Source organism: Hesperophylax consimilis, chromosome 3 (genome assembly GCF_061612785.1).
Source record: "Hesperophylax consimilis isolate HC1 chromosome 3, BYU_Hcon_1.0, whole genome shotgun sequence".
Taxonomy (NCBI): Eukaryota; Metazoa; Arthropoda; class Insecta; order Trichoptera; family Limnephilidae; genus Hesperophylax; species Hesperophylax consimilis.
Window position 1 is genome coordinate 7,213,408 of NC_142838.1, and position 22,281 is coordinate 7,235,688.

Genomic DNA, 22,281 nt, shown 5'->3' on the forward strand with positions numbered 1-22,281 from the left:
GTTTTATTTTGTCCTAACAGAGTATTTAGGTACATATTTCATCGTTCACGAATGGCGCTAGAAATGATCATGATGCGGACAGTAGTTCTTCGCATCTCATTTAAAAAAAAAAAATACGGAGTAAGTTATTTATTTAACCTCTACTATAACTTTAACATCATGCGATTGTTAATTTTTCTTTGAATTTCAGTGAATGAAACTATATTATAGGTTCCTTAATTTCTGTAATTGTATTATTTCGAAATATTATAGCAACCTTATTGATCCTCCGTAATTTCCTTTCAATAATAACCTTTTTTTTTTTCACCTTATAAAGTTAATATTACGTTTTAAGTCATGTGGATGATTGTTACATAAAAGTGTTCAACTCTTAGTAAACCATTTACACATATTATTGTGTTCTTAAATTATAAAAATATAGTTACAAAGATTTATGATTTTTAAATTTTGAATTTTATAAATGAAAGTCACCATAAAAGTTAAGAGGTTAATTATATAAAGGGCGCCATTTATTTCTTCTAGAAATAAAAAGATTTAAAAGGATAAAGATAACCCGTAAAACTATCTAAAGTTAAATGATGATTTACGTGAAAGTTTCTTCCAACCCGCCATGTTGTGGTACTGGTCGCCGATGATTCCGCAAGTCACAAGTAGTGTGCTCCGCTCCCAAAATCTGACTGGCTGGAGAAATTAATGATTCTCCTCTTCTCTGCGCAATCTACTGCGCAGCTCACGGGTAGCAATAAAGATGTCTCATCGATCGATATCTTGAAGAATCGATCTCAGTCCGGGGTTTGTAGTTTTCTCCGTTACAAAAGTTATAAAAATATGGGATTTGAACCCGGGTCCTGCATAACGAGTGTCGAACGCTCTGCCTCTAGACCGCGGTTATTACGTATTCGACCAAAATATCATATATTCAAAATATCTAAAAGTCGCAGCACGAGAGCATTTTATCACTTTAAAAAAAATTATTATTAAAAAAATCACAAAAAGAAAATATTAGTTAAAGCGGGGATCGAACCTCGGTTCTTCACGACGACAATCGGGAGTTTTGCCTCTAGACCGCGAAGCTGAGTTAGGAGAGCGACCGAAAGTAGTAATATTGGCTAGGCTCCTATAGCGAAATGATCACGGTTTTTGATGACGGTCATGAGTTGGTTTTACTCCGGTCCTCGAAATTGCATAACGCGCGTAAAGAAGTTTCACTTCAAAAAAATAAAATATTGTTCATTATATTTCTGGCTCTAAACATGAACAATTAAATGAATTTTCCAAATCGTGAGAGTTCTCACCAATCTGAACCCAACGGTTATCATCCTATCATATCTCATCTACGAGCAACCATACTTACATTGGACAACCCTCGGCCCATAACAGTTTAAAAATATATTTAAATTGAAGCAATTATGAAAATTGCGTGTTAATCGTCAATGCTGTTATCTCAAATTTCAAAAGTAAATAATCCAAAAAGCGCAGGTATTGTGAAATTAAGTTATCCAATATTATTGCTAGAGTGGTAAATTTTACTACAATTATCTTAATTAAATTGAACTCCATGCAAAAATAACAACCTCTTCAATAAATTTGTTGGGACACTCTACATAATATACGTAGCTCGCCGTATATTCCCAATGGTATCGTGAAATGGGCCAAGCCCACTGTCATGTATTATAAAAATAAAACTCTCGTGTGAGACTAGCATTACGCGCGTCGTCTGGAAATGAGCAGCAATTGATACAGGAGGCGAGTGCGTCGCAGCAAGCCACCAATTAACGCTAGCGAACTACTAATAAATTACACCTTTTCTACACATTGCGTTTGCGAAACTTATTTTGCTTGTGCCTAGTTGTTATAGGTCATTTTTTTAACTTTTACTACAACCTAAGAAGTGTTTGAGGTGTTGACTGTTGAGGTGTTTACCATTAAGCACGTGCACCCTGACGCTAGCCACGTCCGCATTGGAGGGACTGCAGGAGTACTTGCCCGAGTCGGCGGCGACGGCGTCCTGGATCAGCAGGTAGGAGGTGGTGGCCTCGCCCTTGTCCGTGATCACCGACACACCCCCCCGGGAGGAGTCGTAGCTGATCACCTGCAAACAGATAGTTATTAGAACCATGTGTGGGTATGTTAAAAACGATGTGCAATATAATACAGTTGGCAACCCAATACAATACTTGCTCATTCGTTGGTTTAAGAGACCATTCGTGAACACAAAAAGCAATAATTAGTGACAAATCTTGAAAATAATACTTCCACAAAAACTTTTTTTTACTGTTGATGTCTAACGGCTGCGCAAGTTTGTTTTGACTACGAGTTTTTAAATAAAATCTCAGGATCAACAAAACATTTTGTACTTTTACGTTCTAATAGATAACAATGAGATCAAATGGCTTTATTAGCAGGCGGTATGCATGGTTCTGAGCAGGTTCTGTAAAGTCTCAATTCCCGCACTATCGACAGCTTTATTGTAACCAGAGCCAACAATGAGTAACCTCTGGATTAGACTACAGATCATGTCTATACGAGTCCTGGCCGCTTTTTGGTAATTCATGTACTTCTACGGATTTTCTATCTCTCTCCAGAATATATACAACGCCCAAAGATGCGCGGTTGATCTCCACACCATCCAGCCATGTGTGTTGAGATCCCCAATATTTTAATTACGATAAGAAATACTTGCAATAAAATAAAAAGAGAACTCGCTTGCATCCTAAACTCTTTCTCATAGCATTCTTTCATCCTGTGAGATTATTATAAAATAGCCTTTTCTGTGTTTCTTGCTACATATAAACATTCATAAAGTCTGTCTTACAGAGCCGGCCCAGGCATATAACTCATGTTATTGATGGGTGTTATTGGTGTTATATACATATATTTTTTAAAAAGACATATTTTCAGATTACAAATAACGTGACAATATTTAAAAAATCTCCTACTACCACCACATTAAGCGTAAATTTTTTCTTGTCTTGTGAAGGAAGACTTAGCCTGCCAAGGAATTAAACGCACTACACCTGGATGGGACGTTGTTGTTGAGTCTTGGTTCATTCAATGGCGGTACGTTGCCTATCTCATTAAGAGCTTAATCCGAGATTATAAGAGGGAGAATCGTCAATTATAATTTTTTGTACGTTAACCCCATACAGGACCCCCTGAGAAAAATAAATTACCTCAAGGCTTGTGTCATCTTTTGGGATGATATGTGGAAAGTCTTTTTGAAAGAAATGAAGGAGGAAGTTCTGGTAAGGTAAAAAGTATGAGGGTTGGGTAGGAATTTGGGAATCGGTGTGTCCAGGAGTGACGGACATTATGTACATATACCTCCCACTGGTCAGACTCTCCCCAAACCAGCTCCGCCCGATCTGGCACGCCACGCAACTGGTGGGCAGGCGCATTCTGATCACACCTTACCCGATGAACCCGGGCACCCCTGTTAAATCACCAATCGTAGCGAACAACTCGGTGCAACTAATGGCAGAGGTGTCGGTTATACAATAAATGATTTCCGGGGCGGCGGTACCCAATCCCACCTCCCAAATTATTTGGGATTGTCTTATCTTACTCGCAAAAATATCTCACATCCTATCGCTATTCTATGAGGGTTCAGAAGCCGGTCGTTTATTTTATGGAGATTGGATCCTTTTCAATTGGTTAATATAATTTGTCACTGTAGTAGCATCTGTTGGACAGGATGAATCTTTTGGTAATTTCCTGTCATTTTTCGTAAGAATAAAAGTTCTGGTTAAGTTATTCGATTGCGAATTTATTGACTGATTTTTTTTTCGATTCGTCGGTTCGTGAATAAGACAAAACAAAACAATGTATACGATGTATTTATACAAAGACTTAAATAAAAACTGTTCAGTTTTGTTGATTTCCAAATTTCAAAGTTTTCTTGGGTCCTTCGCATAAATTTTTTTTTGTGTATATTGTGTTATCCTAAGGTTTTTTTTCTTGCAATTGGATGAAACTACTTTAAATACAGCTTGGTTGAACAGCAACTCACCTGTTTATAACTACTAATGTTACGGTGGTTTCTCAGTCACGCGTATAGTTCAAATTTAATATAAAGACAATGTCGTAGACGTTCGTGTTTTCTCAGAGATAAAATTTTCCTTATTCAAGTAAATCAGAGAGGTTTACACCGAACTTACATTCAAAACGAACAGTTTTAATATTTCAAAACTTTCGAATTCCTTGAATGCCAAGTTCAATTATAAAAGTATTCAGTGTTTGAAAGACCGTTAAAATTTACGCGAGCGAGACTCTATCGGGTAGACACTGTACATCCGTAATTAAAATTTCATTAAGGGCATTAAATTCTGAATTAGAACCAATTCATTCAAGTGAAAATTCCTTTGAATAGTTGAACAGGGAACCTAATTCCACATAAGTCCAACGGATAACCCCCCAGCTTTTAATGAGCTTTACAAGACATACACATTATAACATTATATACATGGTGAATCGTACATAATTGATGTTATATACACGGTGTCCCAAAACTAGTATCTCAAGCGAGAAACTGGTCAATCTAAATAATGTTATAGGAAATTCAAAATTACTTTTTGCCATCTGAGCATTTCGATGTTTTATTTTTTAGGCAAACTAAGAGGATTAAAAAAAACTTTTGGAGCCGGGTCTACTCTTCAACGCATTTTAAAAGATATTAAGCAGTCGATTGTAACCCGAGCGACTTATGACATTTTCAAACTCAAATTGACTTATACCACAAAATCGACTCCAAGTACGATTTAGATTCATCAGTTTCCCGCTTGTACAACTCGTTTCCGGACTACGTTACAGGTATCGCTACCAGAGTTGAGTCGCACACAGTACTCCCACAGATGCATCGCTTGCATACAATATTCAAATTAGTTATTCGACATCAGAAAATAAAATTCCAGTTAAATGGTAAAAGCTTATTTTAATAATAAAAAAAAGATTGCACTACTCTTTTTTTCGGGTAACTGTAAAATTTGATTGAATATTCAAATTCGATAATCGTATACAGTATTATTGTCTCTTTATCTCGAATAACAAAAGCAGGCGTCAGCAAGACAAATGTTTGTTTCTCAACAACTTTTGGCGAGGATATTACAGCAAGTGTATGTTATTTTACTCAATTCTAATGACGTATTTACACAAAAAATACCTACAATTAAAAATATACGGAAGAATTTAAAAAAATCCTGATTTCAATCATTCCATTCACAAAAATTGATTTTAAAAATGAACTAAAACCGCAAATTCCGAAACGGTTCCAACTGGCTACAACGTCATTATGACGTTGAAAACTCTACTGGCTGGTAAGACGGCTTTCACCGGCGTCGGTGGGCGTAAATTCAACAACGCCGTATTCACGAACTAAAACGAACATGTCATTTTGGCGGAAAATCATTGGTCTATAAGCTGTTATGTTGTTGTTTTTATGATAGTGTAAGAAATGCTTGTCTAAGGACCTTGGATGTTTGAGCAATGATCACTGCACATAAGACAATATTTATTGTACGGATAAAGGAAGGACTCACCATTAGGAAAGGGCACACGCTTCTTCCTGTCTTTTCTCCTCACAACAATGTCACTTAACACGAAGCGGCCTGTGAAAAAAACCGGTGCTTACAGTCCTGTTTATTTGACTTTAAAATGAAAAGTCTGGATCTAAATTGACACCAAGAAGTTTGACCATTGTTTTTGAGACGATGTCGCTGCCGGAAATAGTAATGGGTGAATCGTCTATGAAATGTTGACGTTTTTTGTGGCCGCCCAGAGATACTCAGTCTTAGATGGATTGAGCTTCAGCTTGTTTGAAGACATTCAACGAGTTATTGCTTCTAGACATTCAGTTATACGGATCTTGAGACTATTGATTTCGTTTGAAATAAACTTGCTGATCTTCAGCGTAGCAGTGAGACAAGAGATCAAATGACTCGATTATTTTGAGAAGTGGATCCAAAACGGATTCCTGGGGTACCCCTGAAGAAAGTGTTGCGAATTTGGACAATTTATTTCCAACCCTCACGGCTTGTAAACGATTGGATAAATAGGATACCAGCCAATTTTCATGTCGGAATTTAAACCAAATGTTTCCTCCAATCTCCTAATGAGGAATTCATGATCAATCGTGTCAAACGCTGCACTCATGTTTAGGAGTGAGATAAGTGATAACTTACCTGACTCTACGGCAAGAGTTATGTCTGATAGCATACAAAGTAGTCCAGTTTCAGATGAGTGGAACTTTCTGTACGCAGATTAACGTTTTCCAAATAATTTATTCGAATTCAAGTGACTGGTTATTTGTGCGGCAGCAATTTTCTCCAGGATTTTTGAAACGAATGGTAAGTTTGAAATAGGTCGATAATTACCTAAGTTATCGGCGTGTAGTTATGAATTTTTCAGTATTGGTGTAACTACAGCTGACTTGAGTGGTTCAGGAAAGTCACTCGTACTCAGGGATTTATTAAAAACGTGAACTAGGAATGGAGCTAAAACAATAGAACATTGTTTTAATAAACATGTCGGTATAGGATCAAGACTGCACTGCTTACTAGGCGAGCTTGAACTAATTTTTATTACTTCTTCCAGCGTTGTGGGTTTAAAAAGACAAAATTCCTGTAGAATTTACAGTGAATATTGGCGGAGGGGCATGAGATGTGGAAGCACGAATGGATTCAATTTTTTCCCGAAAAAAAATTGAGAAGGCTTCCGGGGTAATATCTATTTTCATTGGAACAGTGACGTCGCGGGTTGGTTCGCTCAGAGTTAATCTTTTCTTTCCAATACTCTGATCTTTTGGAATTTATTTTACTCGCATACTGTTTTTGAGCAAGGATCCACTCGTCTCTTGTAGTTACAGAAGAGTTTTTTCTATATATTTCTGGCTAAGTCCTCCATCACAACACAAGCAACATTTTCGGCTTTCTGTGGTGGTAGTAGGAGATTTTCAAACATTGTTGGGCTATTCGTAACCCGGAAATGTTTGTCTTTCTTTAAAAAAAAAAAAAAAAAAAAATAGATCCTCTCTAATTTTCGCATGTCTCTTCTGGTTTCGACATTCATCGTCAAAACATCAACATTGCCATCATTTTCCTCACCGCATATTTCTGGAGTCCTAGATTTGACCGTATCTTTTTCTGATTTTTCTGTTTTAAATATATATTTAGTAATTGATAATATTGTCTTCAATAATTAAATATTACGATTTGAAGTTTTACTCATTAAGTTATAACAAAAAATAATGATAATTGGATTATTTGTATGGCGCCGTTTTCGTGAGAAGATCACCACAAGGGCGCTTAACAACTTAATGCATGCATTTAGTTTATTACTTTCACTTAGACTTTGCCTTATTTATAAATATTTCACATGATGCATGATTAGATATGAAGTGCCTATAACAAAAAGACTAAAGTAACTAAATATTTTTGTACTTGAATATGTATTTATAAATATTTCACATCAAGTACCGGCCACGCTGTATTTTCCCGTTATTTGGCTGACAAATTAAATTTTATTGGTATTTGGGTATTTTAATATAACATGCCTAACCAATACCCAAAATTTATTGGCATAAATTCTTCAAAGTCTCTCACAGGACGAACCTATTTTTGTAACGTTTCAAACTTAACAAATAGCATCACTTATCACCATTACTAAGATTATTCACTTCTGGGAATCCTATATCAGATGCTGACTATAAATAGGAAGAGGTAGATCTAATGCAAAGGTTATCAAAACATCATTCATTCAAACACGTTCATGATCAAATCAAAGTAAATGTCATGATTCGTGGAATCTCTAACTGACGAATCTGATAACGTGTTTCCTGAATATATGGATAAAACATTAGATCCCCTTTGCATATCACAAAATCTAGGCTTCATAAAAGGTCAATTTGTGGCTGATAAGCCACACTGGTACTTTGTAATACTTATTTTGTTAATAGAATTTTATTTTAACTTTAAACAAACTGCTCAGCTGTAATTTTAGTTTCAATAACTCTCGTTTTTATTTTGTAATAATGTTGTAGGTTTATATTTTCAATGGTATATTAAGTTAACAATATTCTTTTTTATTTACTTTCATTGTAAAGCGGTTATGATTTTATTTGCATATAAATAAATATATAAATGTATTGGTCTAGACCAGAGGTTCCCAAAGTGGTCTATATGGACCCCCAGGGGTCGATATCGGCATGCTGGGGGTCTATGTAAGCGAGAAAAAAATTTGGGGGTCCACGAGATTTAAATGGGGGTACATACGAGCGGACCCTCATTTACCTCAAGTCAACATTTAGGAGTTCCGTAAATGACACAATAGACCTAACACAAATATAATAGACTGAGATATTACTTATTTGATATTTCGTAAAGTTAATTGATTATATAAATATTAATTGAGGTATATAAATAGAGTCTTCGTTCCTTTTCTCGTCAGAATTAATATATTTAAGCAAAACATTGCACATTGGAAGCCGCGAATTTTCCTAGTTCCCCAACTTGTTTGTGAAAAACGTCCATGATAATAATGACTTTCAACATTTAAATACACTTCACACAGACTTCAAAACTAAGTTTGAGGACATTTTGACTATGGAAATGCAACGTTGAAGAATTGGATATCATGTGACATGAAGAACTGACCGTAATAAGCACTGACAAAGAACTTAAGAGGCAGTTCTGTAGGGCTCACGTGACAAATACAACTGTGTACATACAACATTATAAAAGAATGCTGTGTGCCGTGTGCCCAAAAAAAGCAGATGTTTCCTAACTTTTTGGTTAAATTGATAAAAACGGTTTGATTCTTGACAAGGCTTTAACTGTGTTTAGTGACCAGCTGATTCACAGCTTGGGGGAAGAACCTGACTGAATTCTCCTTCTTCTTCCCTTCCCCAATGCCTTCATCCTCACAAAATATAAGATTTACACCACTATAGTGACTGAATGGTCTCACTGGCTCCGGTCAGTTGGGACTCTTGCGAGGTATTCACACAAAAAATATATATGTATAGGTATACCGAAATACTTTCTTACACAGTAATAAAATCATTGGCCGGTGTAGGGTCTAGGAGTCAAAACACCTTATCTTATTTGTCGACATCAGTGCCTGCTCTCTCAAATCGGTGAATATCAGTGCTCTGCAACCTTTTATCAACCAAAGCTCTTCCCAGAATTCCTAGGCACACCAAAACTAAAAACGTATAATAATTTGGATAAGTATTCAAAATTAATTTTTTTTAGTTGATTCATGTCCATCAGATGAACTTACCCAGGCTTACCGCATTTTTTCTTAAACTGGGACAACTTCTCTAAACCTATGCATAAGTCTCGATACAGAAACTTCCCAGTGAGACAAGCGCAGGCGTTGCAAAAACCATTTTAATATTATATGCTATCCAGGTTAATATAACAAAAAAAAATCAAAATAAACTTAGGACGGGTCGTTTCTCAGAATTTGAACAATTCATCAATTTTCAAAGATAATATTTAAATCCCATTGAAGTTCTATCAAGTTCTGTTAGTAGTTTACCGTGGGCCGGTTACTTCACCGTACGCGGACAATAAAAGAACTTGGATAGAATTTAAATTTAAATTTTATTTTTGAAATATGATGAATTGTTCAAAAACTGAGAAACAACCAAGTGTTCTTATTGCACTTTTCGTGTACACAAAAGTTATATTCAGACAAACTCTTCCCGATGCTTAAATGAAAAAAATAAAGTTCTCGCGTTCTGACTGCTGTATAATAATAATAATAATAATAAGCCTTTTATTCTGAACTTCTGTTAAGTACATTAATATTAGAAATATTTTGTTTGTTATAATATATCCCGAAGCTCAGTTTGCCTCTTGGCATAGGCCTCCTCTAACAATTTCCATTGGGACCTGTCACGCGCTACTCTTCTCCATTGATGTCCAGCCGTGAGTTTTAGGTCGTCTTCCCATCTCATGTGTTGACGTCCTCTACTTCTCTTGCCATCTCTGGGATACCAGTCAGTGACATTTTTACACCATATCTCTTGTGGGTCTCGGATCATATGACCTGTCCATCTCCATTTTTGGTGGTTTATTTGGGTAACTATATCGGCAACATTAGTTATCTCCCTTATTTTGCTACATCTCACTCTGTCCTGTTTTCTTATTCCTGTCAAACTTCTCTCCATGGCTCTCTGGCAGCGTTCCAACTTTTCTCTGTGGCGTTTGGTGAGTGCCCAAGTTTCGCATCCATAGGTGATGACTGGAATTATACACGTGTTGAAGACTTTCCTTTTTATTTGCATTCTTAGTTCCTCGGATTTCAAGACTTCTTTCAAAGACCAGTATTTCTTCCATCCATTTGCTACTCTTCGCTCGATTTCTTTAGTGGTTTGATCTTTGTGTGATATTATTTGTCCAAGATAGATGTACTCTGACACATATTCGAGTGGTTGGTTGTCAATTTTTATAGTTACTGGATCAGAGTTTGTAAGCAATTTTGTTTTGTCTTTGTTCATGCATAAGCCGACTTTCACACTTTCCTCGTTTAGTGATTCTATCATTTTATTTAGGTGCGTTGGGTTTTCCTCGAATAGGACTATATCGTCTGCAAATCTTAGGTGGTTCAGTTTTGCACCTTGCACGTTGATACCATATTTTTCCCAATCTAGTTTGCGGAAGATACTTTCTAGAGCAGCCGAGAACAATTTTGGTGATAGAGGGTCTCCCTGTCTTACTCCTCTCTTGATCTTGAACTTTTTCCCCAAGGTTTCTAGTTGGATCCTCGCTTCGCAATTCAGGTATATGTTTTTTTATAATATTGATGTATATTAAAGGTATCCCCTGCTGTTTAAGACTATCCCATAAAGCTGCGTGTTTTATGCTGTCGAAAGCTTTGGAGTAATCGATGAATGCCATGTATATTTTCTTGTTATACTCGTTATATTTTTCTACTATTTGTTTCACTGTGTGTATGTGGTCCAGGGTAGAGTATTTTTGTCTGAAGCCGGCTTGCTCCCGTGGTTGGTTTTCGTCTAACTTTTTACTTATTCTTTCCAGGATAACCTTGGAAAATACTTTGTAGATATTTGACATCAAACTTATAGGTCTGTAGTTCCCTATATCTTCCTTTTGTCCTTTTTTAAATATAAGAATAATGTTTGATGTTTTCCACTGTGGAGGGATTAGACCAGTTGTTAGTATTTCGTTGAATATTGAAGTGAGTATTGGTAGTAGTTCTTTTAGGGTGCCTTTAAGAAGTTCGTTTGTCACTTTGTCTGGGCCTGGAGCTTTTTCCATCTTCTGACTGAATATGGCTTTTTGTACTTCTCTGGAAAGTATTTTTGGTTCGGTTATAACGTTTTTCTGCTCTTTAATGACGTTTGTCTCCTGATCGTATTTTTGTTTGTCGTCTGGGCTTGAATAGAGGTCCTGGTAAAATTTTGTGGCTATTTCGTTGATGTTATTTCTATTTGAAGAAGTAGTCCCCTTTTTGTTTAGTTTTGGTATCCATTCCTTATTTGATTCCTTCAATTCTTTAAGCGCTTTTTTCACTCCTCCTGTTTTCACTATATGCTTTTCTAATGTTTGCAGCCTCTTGGTCTTCCTATCTTTCCTGATGTTCTCTCTGATTTCCTTACTTAGTTTCGTTATAGTTTTTATGTTCTCTTTTTTAGGATGTTTTGTAAGTAGATTTTTTCTTTCTTTTATAAGTTGCAGCGTTGTATCAGTTAGCTTGTACTTGTTTCTATTGCTAGTCTCAGCTTTTACTTTAGTTAGTAGATTTTCTAGCTTTCCATATTTCGTATGAGTATCAATGTTACTCGTAGTTAATTCTGCGGCTGATCTAATTAGAGATTGTGTTATTACCTTTAAGTTTTCATCGCTGTGGTGTTTTGTAGTGAGTGAAGCGAAATGTTTTCTAGATTTCTTTGGTAATTCTATTCTTATGTTGCTTCTGACCATTCGATGATCTGTATTGAAGTTGAATTTAGTTAGAACCGACGTATCCGTGAAGGCTTTTGGATAGTTTGATGTTATGTAGTCAATTTCGTTTTTGGTGTTGCCGTCGGGGGAGATCCATGTCCACTTATTATTTTGGTTTTTCATATATAAACTGTTCAAGAGCGTTAGGTTGTGTTGTAATAAGAATTCAACCAGAAACTCACCTTGTGGACTTCTTCTACCTTGACCGAACTTTCCCAAGACATATTCTTCCTTGCATTGCTTCTCCCCGACTTGAGCATTAAAGTGCCCATCAGAATAATATGGTTGTTTTGATAACTTGTTATTGTCTGTGTTAGTTCTTTATAGAAAAGTTTGAATTCTGTTTTCGTTGCTTGTTCTGTTGGAGCATAAATTTGTATAATTGACCATACTTTTTGGTATCCCGGTATGTCAATGTTAAGAATGGCTATTCGATCAGAGATTCCAATTAGGTCTTGTATGTATTGTTTCATTGACCGTTTGATTATGAATCCTACACCTTTTTGGCCGGCTGTTTCGCCTTTGTGGAATAGTATATAGTCAATGCGTTCCTCAATCTTTTCTCCTAGTCTTCGCATCTCACTAATGCCCAGGATATCCCATTTTATTTCTTCGAGAGCTATTTCTAGCTCGTGTAGGCTTTCTTCCGTTCTAAGGGTTCTCGTATTTAAAGTTTCGATATTGAGTATTTTGTTTCTTCTTGTTGTTAGAGGGTTGTGGTCTATAACTCCCGCGGGGACCAGCCGAATTGGGAGACTTTTTGTTGGTTGGTTTTGGTTGTTAATTTTGGTTGTTGTTAATATTCCTTGTTTCCGATCTTCCGAGACAGTAATTAGTTTTTTGGAGCACTTAGTTGTGGGTCAGAACTTGCCCGGTTGATATAGTTCAGTATGTTAGGTCTGTTGGTCTCTTTCATGCTAGTTTTGGGTAGAGGTTGTGAAGGATTGCTTGATATTTTGTTTGTATTTACTTTCTTCTGTTCTGATGACTTAGGAGAATCCGAAGTTCCTCTTTTTCGCTTTTCGCTAATGTTGCCCTTCGGTTTTAACACTATCAGTTTGTCATATTTTATGTAAGCAATTTTTCCTTTCTTTTTCTCTTCTTCTAGTTGAGGTAGTAGCTGTTTTCGTTTTTCCGGGATTTCCTTCGAGTAGTCTTCTTTCACATTAACACCTGGCGGAAGGTTTGTCTTGTTCTTGAGTATAAGGTGTTTTTTCCATTGGGTCGTGATAGAGGCTATGACCGGACGATTCGTGTTTTCGCTTTGTTTCCCTATTCTGTACACGTTACTAATTTCTTGGCTGTCCAAATGTACTCCCGTATTTACTATGAGGTCTTTAATGTAGTCTACTAGGTCTCCTTCAGATTTTCCTTTCTCTTCCATTCCGAAGAACACCAGGTTATTTTTACGTTTTTCTCTATCTACTGCTTTAAGTTTTTGTTCTAGTTCTAAAACTTTATTTTTAAGGATATTGTTTTCTTCAATAATTGTTTTCATCTTCTCATCTAGCGCTTCCATCACATTTCTAGTAACGGAATGAGTTATTATTTCCGCTTGTTTTTCTAATTTCTCATCAAGTTTAGATAAAAATAATTCCATGTTTTTGTCCATTTTGTTTGTGTTCTGTAAAATTTTTTCAGATAGGGTGATTTGGTTTATGTATATTACTGACTGCTGTAATACATATTAAAAATATTTTAATCTGATATGTAACTTTCAAATCCACGGTGGAAAAATCTCTACCTGTGTTTTTATTACATCAATTAGCGTAAAAAGTCATATTTAGAAAAACACCTGCTGACTCACACCGGAAAAAAACATTCTAGCTTTCCGAATGCAACTAAACGTGTTAGTTGCTATGTATTATGATTATCCAATCTAACCAAAATCTTCGGGATCATCGTATGCATCAGTGTAAAACAAAAATAATTTATCACAAGTTTAACCGTCACTCCCGGCTTAACCCGGTTTCAGTCTAAACGGTGAAAAGTGTGTATTGTTTTGCGCACAGAGCTTGGTTTAGCTTTATTGTTTTTCACCAGTGTGCCATCGCGCTGCACACCGGTTGCGGAGCACTGGAAGAGATCACACTTCTGGGTAATTTCAGTTCAGTGAAGCAAACCGTGGCTATTCAACAGTGATCATTGCTTTTACTAAAGATTTTAGCATTTTTTCATAATAAATAGGCCGTGGATGTTATTTTTATGGCAGAAAACTTTTTATATAAAAATTATGATACGATTAATTTCACGACTCGGGTTAATTTTTCACGTTGTTTTCTTTGTTGAAATAAAAAATTAATAGACATATTTTCTTAAATAACAACAACAAAAAATCGTGAAATATTGTAAGAAAGGTTTATTTACTAATCGACACTAGAAATAGCTTTATGGGTTTCTAAATCTCAGATTTTGTAAATTTTGGGTTTTCTATTCCTCAGGAGAATCTCATTTGTGCTAAATAACCTCGTTTATTTACTTTTATTAAATTCATTTGTAAAGTTCAACTGCATTCGTAATTTGGCGGCCCAAGTTAACATTTTCTCAGCAGCACAGTCGATAGGATAACAAATCTCATAAATGTAAAAATGATAATGGATCGAAGCCTGGTTGGAAGTGGGAACTACATAAATGATTTGACCAACTAACCATCATCTATTAAGTCGAGATGTATACGTTTGAGTGTTTATTTGTCTGAAAATCAACTCAAGGTGTGCGATCAATTTACGGTTAAAATTTAAAAATTAATTCCTTCACATTAGCGATTTTATGTTGTTTTTTTACTACAAAAATCTCATAATGTTTAAAGGTGTGCTGATTTTCGAATTTCACTTTTAATAAAAATGTTTGTAATTAGTTTCCCACAGTAACAAAGCAATAAAGACTTGACTACGAATGACTGTTATTAATACAATTAGTAGCCGCCCGTGGGACGAAATTACAACACATTTATAGGGCATCCGTAGTACCAGGCGATATATATTCCAGAAATTACATTTTGTACACAACTTTAATTGGGCATCCGAGGAAACGCTGGGGATTTGAGCGTTATCCGACGTTATTAAAAATTCCCGAGAAAAAATCCTGCGTTCACTATATGAAAATAAAATAGAATTTATAATTCTCTAAACACCTATAAATGAAACGTTCAAAATGAACAAACAGGTTCCTTAATGATTAAATAAAAATAAAAAAATTCTCGTTAAATTTCCCGAAGAGAATCTTTTTTTAAATTCCGCCCTCACCCTTGCTAAGCTCACATCATAGATTTTTTTATATTTTTAACGAGCTTTCTACTGCAAAATAAATTTAATTACAGTCTAAGAAGCAGTATTTTGCAGACCGAATATTTCTTTTGAAATCTGAAAGGACAATCTTTTCTTAAGGTTTTAGCAGTAAATTGCTTTTTTATTCGGAGCGCGCTGATAAGAACTGCCTGTTTATGGCCACGATAGATGAATCTATCTGATTTTCATTATATTGTTTTACGGAAACGAGGAAGGAATGTACAGCAATAAAATAAATAAAATTAAAAATAAGGGATTTCTGAATGTCTCTGATAGTATAGATTATCTAGGCTTCAGATGTGCAGAACCAATCAACCAATGGTGATGGTTATACCAGTTGGATATCTCTCCCACTTCTAAATAGAATTCAATCGTTGAAAATTGTTGAATTAAATTTTTATCACGCCATTATTAGCTGAAACAACAAGTGATTATTGATCATCTTCAATTGAGGCTAAAACCAAAGGGACACTCACTTCAAGGCAAAAGAAATTTAGAAAAGTAACAAGTAAAAAATCGGGGGGCAAAATTTCAAAGACCTTAATCAAGTGCCGTCTTCATATTAAAGTTGGACTACCATCAATCTAAACTACTCCGTCTTTTGTGGTACACTTTATCCGCTTCATTTTTTATTTTAAATTAATACAGAAATAAAAACGTGGAAATGTAACAATCTAACGACGCCATTATGAAATCCTTTTCCGCTATTATGGTTCCTTTTAATATATAAAAATGTGGTAGAGTAATAATAAAAGAGTTTTTAACTAATTAAACTTTTTCATCCATCCTTGTCTAATCTTTACAGCTAGAGATAAATAAGTCCCTCAGAAAGATGGACCAAATAAAACCGCATCCAATGCAATCTCAGTCGCCGTGCGCACATGCACATGTGGGACCTAAAATAGTGTTAGAGGTGGTTGACACATTAATCTCGGTGGTTAGGACGCTGGGTTAGCAGTCAGATGAACAGAGTTCGTTTCTCACATTCGGTCGGTGCCTATTTCCTCTATTTCCACAAAAACATGTTTACCAAAAAGGTGTGAAGAATAATTCCCAGTCTTAAGTGTGTCACTACCGAACTTGCTCGATGGAACGACTTCGAATTCAATATAATGACGCCTTTAGAATCATATTTGAATACCGAAGATACAGCAGCGCATCGACAATGTTCACGGAATTAGGACTAACTGATGAGACACCGGGTCACTGGAGCCAGGATGCGGCTAATAGCCTCCGCCAACACGTTGGTGACCGCAGCCTACCAGCACCGCCACTCCTGAGTGAGCGCTGAGCCCAAGCTCACTCAAGACCTCGCCCTGCATAGTTTTTCTATACTGCATAATTCTTCTTCATATATTTTTTTCATTTTTCACATACCTACTGTACAAAAAATATGTATACATATATACCTATACTAGTATATGCGACATGTGGGATTGCACTAACCTCCCCACATCCTGGAATAAAAATTATTATTATTATTATTATTCTAAAAGTCGTCTTTTGATCGCAAGTAGAGATAAGTTTGCAAATATTATGAAATATAAATGTTTTGTGTCGATTTAATATTAGATTTTAAGTCAATGAGGAGATATTCAAATGTGAAATCCTTCTTATAGGTTTGTTGAAAGAATCTCTCTTCGTTGAAGCGATATTCACCACTGTCTGTATTTTTTGTATTTGTTTGTAAGCACATCTCATTAAATCTTCAGAAATCTTGAAAATATTATTGTTTCTTGTCTGTTAAATTGTTTACTATCTATAAAAATTTAAAAAAATTAAATGATCTTAATATCTGTAACTAGCTACAGGTAATATTTACCAGTAAATAAGTATACGTTTAAGATATAAATTAGAGAACTTCAAAGTTACGAAGAAGTGTAAAGAAAGTAAACCATCGTACACAGCAAATCCCCGAGACTAGTATTATTTTAAAAATAATTATTCTCGCGATACAGTTGGTAATTGTGGAGTTCCTAGAACTGTTGTGCTCTAAAATCTTGTTCGGATTTCCCAAAGGCACGGAACAACGTTTTATAAACTTCATAAGCAAAGTTAGCGTAATAAAGTTAGCAAATGTGAAGGAGTTGGAGAAACGCGAAAGTCGAAAGTCGGGCATCGGATTAACCTTTTCCTTCAAAGTCACCATTATTCAAGTTTCCACCATTGTCTTCAGCCGACACATTTCAACATTTACTTAAATCTCGGCATTCCTTTATTGTCCTCCTCTTCTCATCCCTTCTCTCTTCTCCTCTTACTCTGCGGTGAGCTTTTAAGCCTCATTTAGAGTGGAATGTCCCAGGAATGGTGACAACAATCATAAGGTTCATGGCAATACTCGCTGCAACAAACACATTCAAACCGTATGTTTACTTAATAATTACTTATATGTGACAGATATTACAATTTTTTTCTGTAATTAATATAATTATAGTTTGGAGTTAAAAGCTTTATAGAAATGTATGTCGATTATTATTTCCCTCGTTTTCTACATTGCTACTCGCTATTCGTATACACATCGGCTGGTTATACCCAAACTTCATCCTCAGAGCACGTATTCCTAACAAATTCATACTTGTGCTTAAGGGTATGGGTAAGCAAAATAAAGTCTGGGCAACGCTGGGTACTTTAGCTCATCTTTATACAATCAAATCACAAGTTTTTCAACACAAAGAATCAAATCAATATGAAGATATTGATTTACTAGAATACTAAAGAGATAGGTCAACAGTTTTTTTGTACTAAAAAAACTAATGATCTATACATATTTTTTAAGCTCTGTTCAGACCTGGCTTTGTCCTCTTACACCTTCCTCGAAGCTACCCACCTCAGAAACCTTCCATGTAAATTATAAAATCACGTAGTTCGTTATCGACAACTCTTCCCGGGAAAATTTTGACACGCTGTTATGCCGCCGGGGATAGGTTCAGTTGCGAAACCACTTTCTAAGAGTCAAAGCCGAGTACAATAACCTAAGATTACATTATTTCTCAATTTATGGAGCTTACTACGTGTGTCCACTGTACATATAGAACCACAGAAACCCGGAATACTGATCACAGTAGCCGTTTACCGTGTAACGTGAAACGAATTATATGTATAATAATATGAATAAATAAATAAATAAATTACACTCGTCATGATCAATAGTTTAAAATTTAATACAGTTTCTTGTATAAACTTTTGGAGCCTATGTCACAGAGAAATTAATGTAAAAAAACACAAAGCTCTATCATTTTGCTAACCCTTTCGATGCCAAAGTTCTTCCACGGGAACTTGAAGAAAAAAATAATGACTCTTGATATTTCTCATGGCGTATATTTCTTGTTAGGTTACAATCTCTATTCCAGCGACAAATACGGTAAATATCTTATTTTACCGGGACAAGCTTCCATTGGGACCTGTTTATTAAACTTCATATTAGTCGATCTCATATTTTTAAAATTCAGAATTTCAACTTCTTGGTTTGGTTTGTAACCTAGATAGTACATCGGATAAACTTTTCCGATTTTTAATCATATGATATAATTAATGCCTTTCTTTAAAATAATATTCAAGAACAATTTCGTTCGTTAACTTTATTTTTATTGTTTAAAACCCATCAATGTAGTGTATCATTGGAGTAAAAGATGATACTTATACATCTAAACGAAACATGAAACGGAACAAGACACGTAAAATAAAAATATTACAAGTAAAAACAACTCGGCCATTGAGACCAAATTATTTATAAAGGTACCTGCCAAAAATATGGGAAAAAATTAGTTCAAGATGATATTGTTAATTCTGATTTTGAAATATGATATCGACAAATATGACGTTTAATAAATAGGTCACAACGGTCGAGTGGTTTAGACGCTTGTCCCGGTAAGGCAAGAGATCCCGGGTTAGATTCCTAGTTGTGACCGCTATTTTTATTTTCTGTGTCTTGTTCTGTTTCATGTTTCGTTTAGATTTGTTAGTATTATCTTCTTCTTCAATGATTTAATATTTTTCAACTAAACAATCGTTTGTGTGATAGTTCTTTTTCTCCTTGCTAATAAAATAACATTTGAGGACTTAAAGTAATAACAATCTAATTATAAAAGATACACAAAAAACAATTAAATATAATTATTTATTTTTTATTAAATATAATTATTTATTTTGTAAGAAACAACCACTTTTATACAATGATAGATATAAATATATATAAGTTAACTGAAGTCAAGCCACAGAAGTTTCTTAGGTTAAGTTAAGTTAAGTGCATTAGAAATGACGTTTTAGTATCTTAAAATTAATTTGGTGTTAAAGGAAGGGGAGGGGAAGGGGAAAATAGGAAGAGGATAGGAGATGCTCCCGATACATAACATACTCTCATATTAATAATCGATCGTACGCATTACTTCATATCGATATTTCTTTAGGTTATTACCAAAAATGTCAATGCTGTAAAATTTTGTATTATATTGTGCACATATACGAGGAATTGGGGAATTTTTTCGAATGTTTGTTCTACAAGAGGGTAGATAAAATAAATCAGATTGTCGGGTTGATCTAGACGGAATATGAAGATTTATTAAATTGGTAAGTTCTGGTGAGTCCAGACCGTTATTTAGGATTTTAATACATAAGGTGTTATCAAGCATAAAATATGGATATATGTGGAAACAAAAGTGCGGGGTTTTCAGGGTTAAAAATGGTTCAATGTTTCAAATTCACGCGGCATCATTTCGGTAAGCTACTTGATTTTGAAAAAAATCTTGTTTTAGTATCGTCTAGCGCAGACCCGTGAAAAATCACGGGATCGTATGAATTCTCGACAAATCAGAAATTAAAATGTCTGAAACTGGCAAAAGCCGTTGCCGCAGTGTTTGAACGTGAGAATTAGCCATAGGTACGTTTCGTCCACCCTTCCTAACAACCTTCATACAAATAACATTTAAAAAATTGGGGATGCCATAATTCCACTAGCTCCAGGCAGTTAGAACTCAATAATGACATAAAATAATGTAAAGGCATGATATTAATAGCCTGAAAACAAATTTAGAAAAGGCTTTATTCTTATCTACGATTGGTTAAAAGTTGTTTCACTTCGAGAGTTCGGACATCACACTCAAAAATCGCGTTACGTAAATGAGAGGATTTCACTATTAAGTTAATTTGATGAAGTTACATGATCATCGTTTCAATCTCTTTCCCTTTAAACCCACGTAACAAAAGCTTACATATTGGTGCCATAAAACTTTTATCATCATGTGACAACGTTATTTCGGATATCATGTGATCCTAGGGGACTTTGCCGTCCGGTTTTAACTGATAATTAAAAGAGTTATTTTTAATACAGAGTTAAGTTATATTTCATTTAGATGTGATTGTTGCGGGAGTCTGTGTACTTTGAAGTTTATCGTTGTTTCATTGCAAATGAACACTATCATTATTTCAAATTTAACGACAATAAACAGCTGTTTGGCGACTATGAAATTTTAAAAAAAATAATTGTATTATTGCCACTCGGGCCACGTCGTATTAAATCAGTCCCAAAATCTACTTTACTATCATGGTCATATGTATAATGCGCACAGCTCCAGAGAGACATAAATGCTATCGTGGTATGGAGTGAAATTAACAAATTAGGTTTTAATTTTAAGAAATGCGCCATAATGTGCTATACTAGAGCAAACACTGTGATTTATTACAACTATAGGATGTCCCAATGTTCTCTTAAACATATTTCTGAACCGAAAGATTTGGGAATAACCTTTGACCCACACTTAACATTTCACGTTCATATTGAAACGATATGCAGCAGGGCTTTGAGAATGCTTGGATTTGTGCTATGTAACTCCAGGCATTTCTGCAGCTCTACCGTGGTTCGCTTGCTATATTTTAGCCTAGTACGTAGTATTTTGGAAAGTGGCTCAATAATATGGGGACCAGGGGATGCAACGTACACTTCTATGGTAGAGAAAGTACAAAAGAAGTTTCTACGTTATCTTTATCTTAGAGACTTCGGGTACTATCCCTATTTATACCCATCAGCCTTCCTTTCCGGAATGCTAGGTATCGATAGTCTTGTCAACAGGCGGAAAGCTGCGTTGCTGATGATGGCCTATAACTTGTTGAACGGTCACATCAACAATCCAGAAATTTTGAATAAAATTTTATTTTACGTCCCTGATAACTTCGCAAGAGCGCGTAGACACAAACCATTCATTCTTCCGAGATGTAGGACTAACTTACCATCAGCAATGCCTCTCGGAAGAATGATAGGCCTTCTTAACTCACTAGCCTCTGACATCGACATTTTCCACCTGCGCATCACTAAATTTAAATTGCTAATTAGGCAATTATGATTGTATAATGTATCTTTGTTAATGGATATTTTTATTCTGTAAATATACATGTAAAATATAAATAAATAAAATAAATAAATAATAGAAACAGATTTATAATGAGAACTTTAGAAGTTTTTTTTTTTACTTTGCATTTACCATAAACGCTCCCGTATAATTTGAAAAAAATCTATAAAACGGTTAACCACCAAACAGTTCACCCAAACAAGGTTTGCAATTTTTTTTAAGGTAGTATTTTTTTATGAAATAAAATAAACAACAAATCTACTTTAACCTTTGTGTTACGTTTGTTTTTACGTGTGTCTAATTAAATTTGTTTTATAGTTTCTTAGTTTAGTAGTAAATCCAGTGAACAAAAAAAGAATCTACAGTACGGTACGTTTTTTGTTACGTGTGTCTAATTAAATGGGTTTTTTTAGTTTCGTATAAAGTGGTAAATTAAGTTTACAACAAAAATAATCTACTGTGCTCTTTATGTTACATTTATTGTTAGGTGTGTCTAATTAAATGTGTTTTTTAGTTTCGCACAAAGTGGAAAATCAAGTTTACAACAAAAAGAATCTATTGTACTCTTTCTGTGACGTTTGTTGTTAGGTGTGTCTAATTAAATGTGTTTTTTAGTTTATCACAAAGTGGCAAATCAAGTTTACAACAAAAAGAATCTATTGTACTCTTTATGTGACGTTTGTTGTT

At 35.0% G+C, this 22,281-nt stretch overlaps 1 protein-coding gene across 1 annotated transcript in view; it reads right to left on the bottom strand.

Annotated features, from left to right (window-relative positions):
* Window positions 1-22,281, bottom strand: part of LOC149424869 (zwei Ig domain protein zig-8-like) — a 157,117-nt gene that overhangs the window by 24,025 nt on the left and 110,811 nt on the right. Inside the window, exon 5 of the mRNA XM_089650837.1 lies at window positions 1,924-2,092. Coding sequence (XP_089506963.1) covers window positions 1,924-2,092 — 169 coding nt within the window. The remainder of the gene's footprint in view (window positions 1-1,923; window positions 2,093-22,281) is intronic.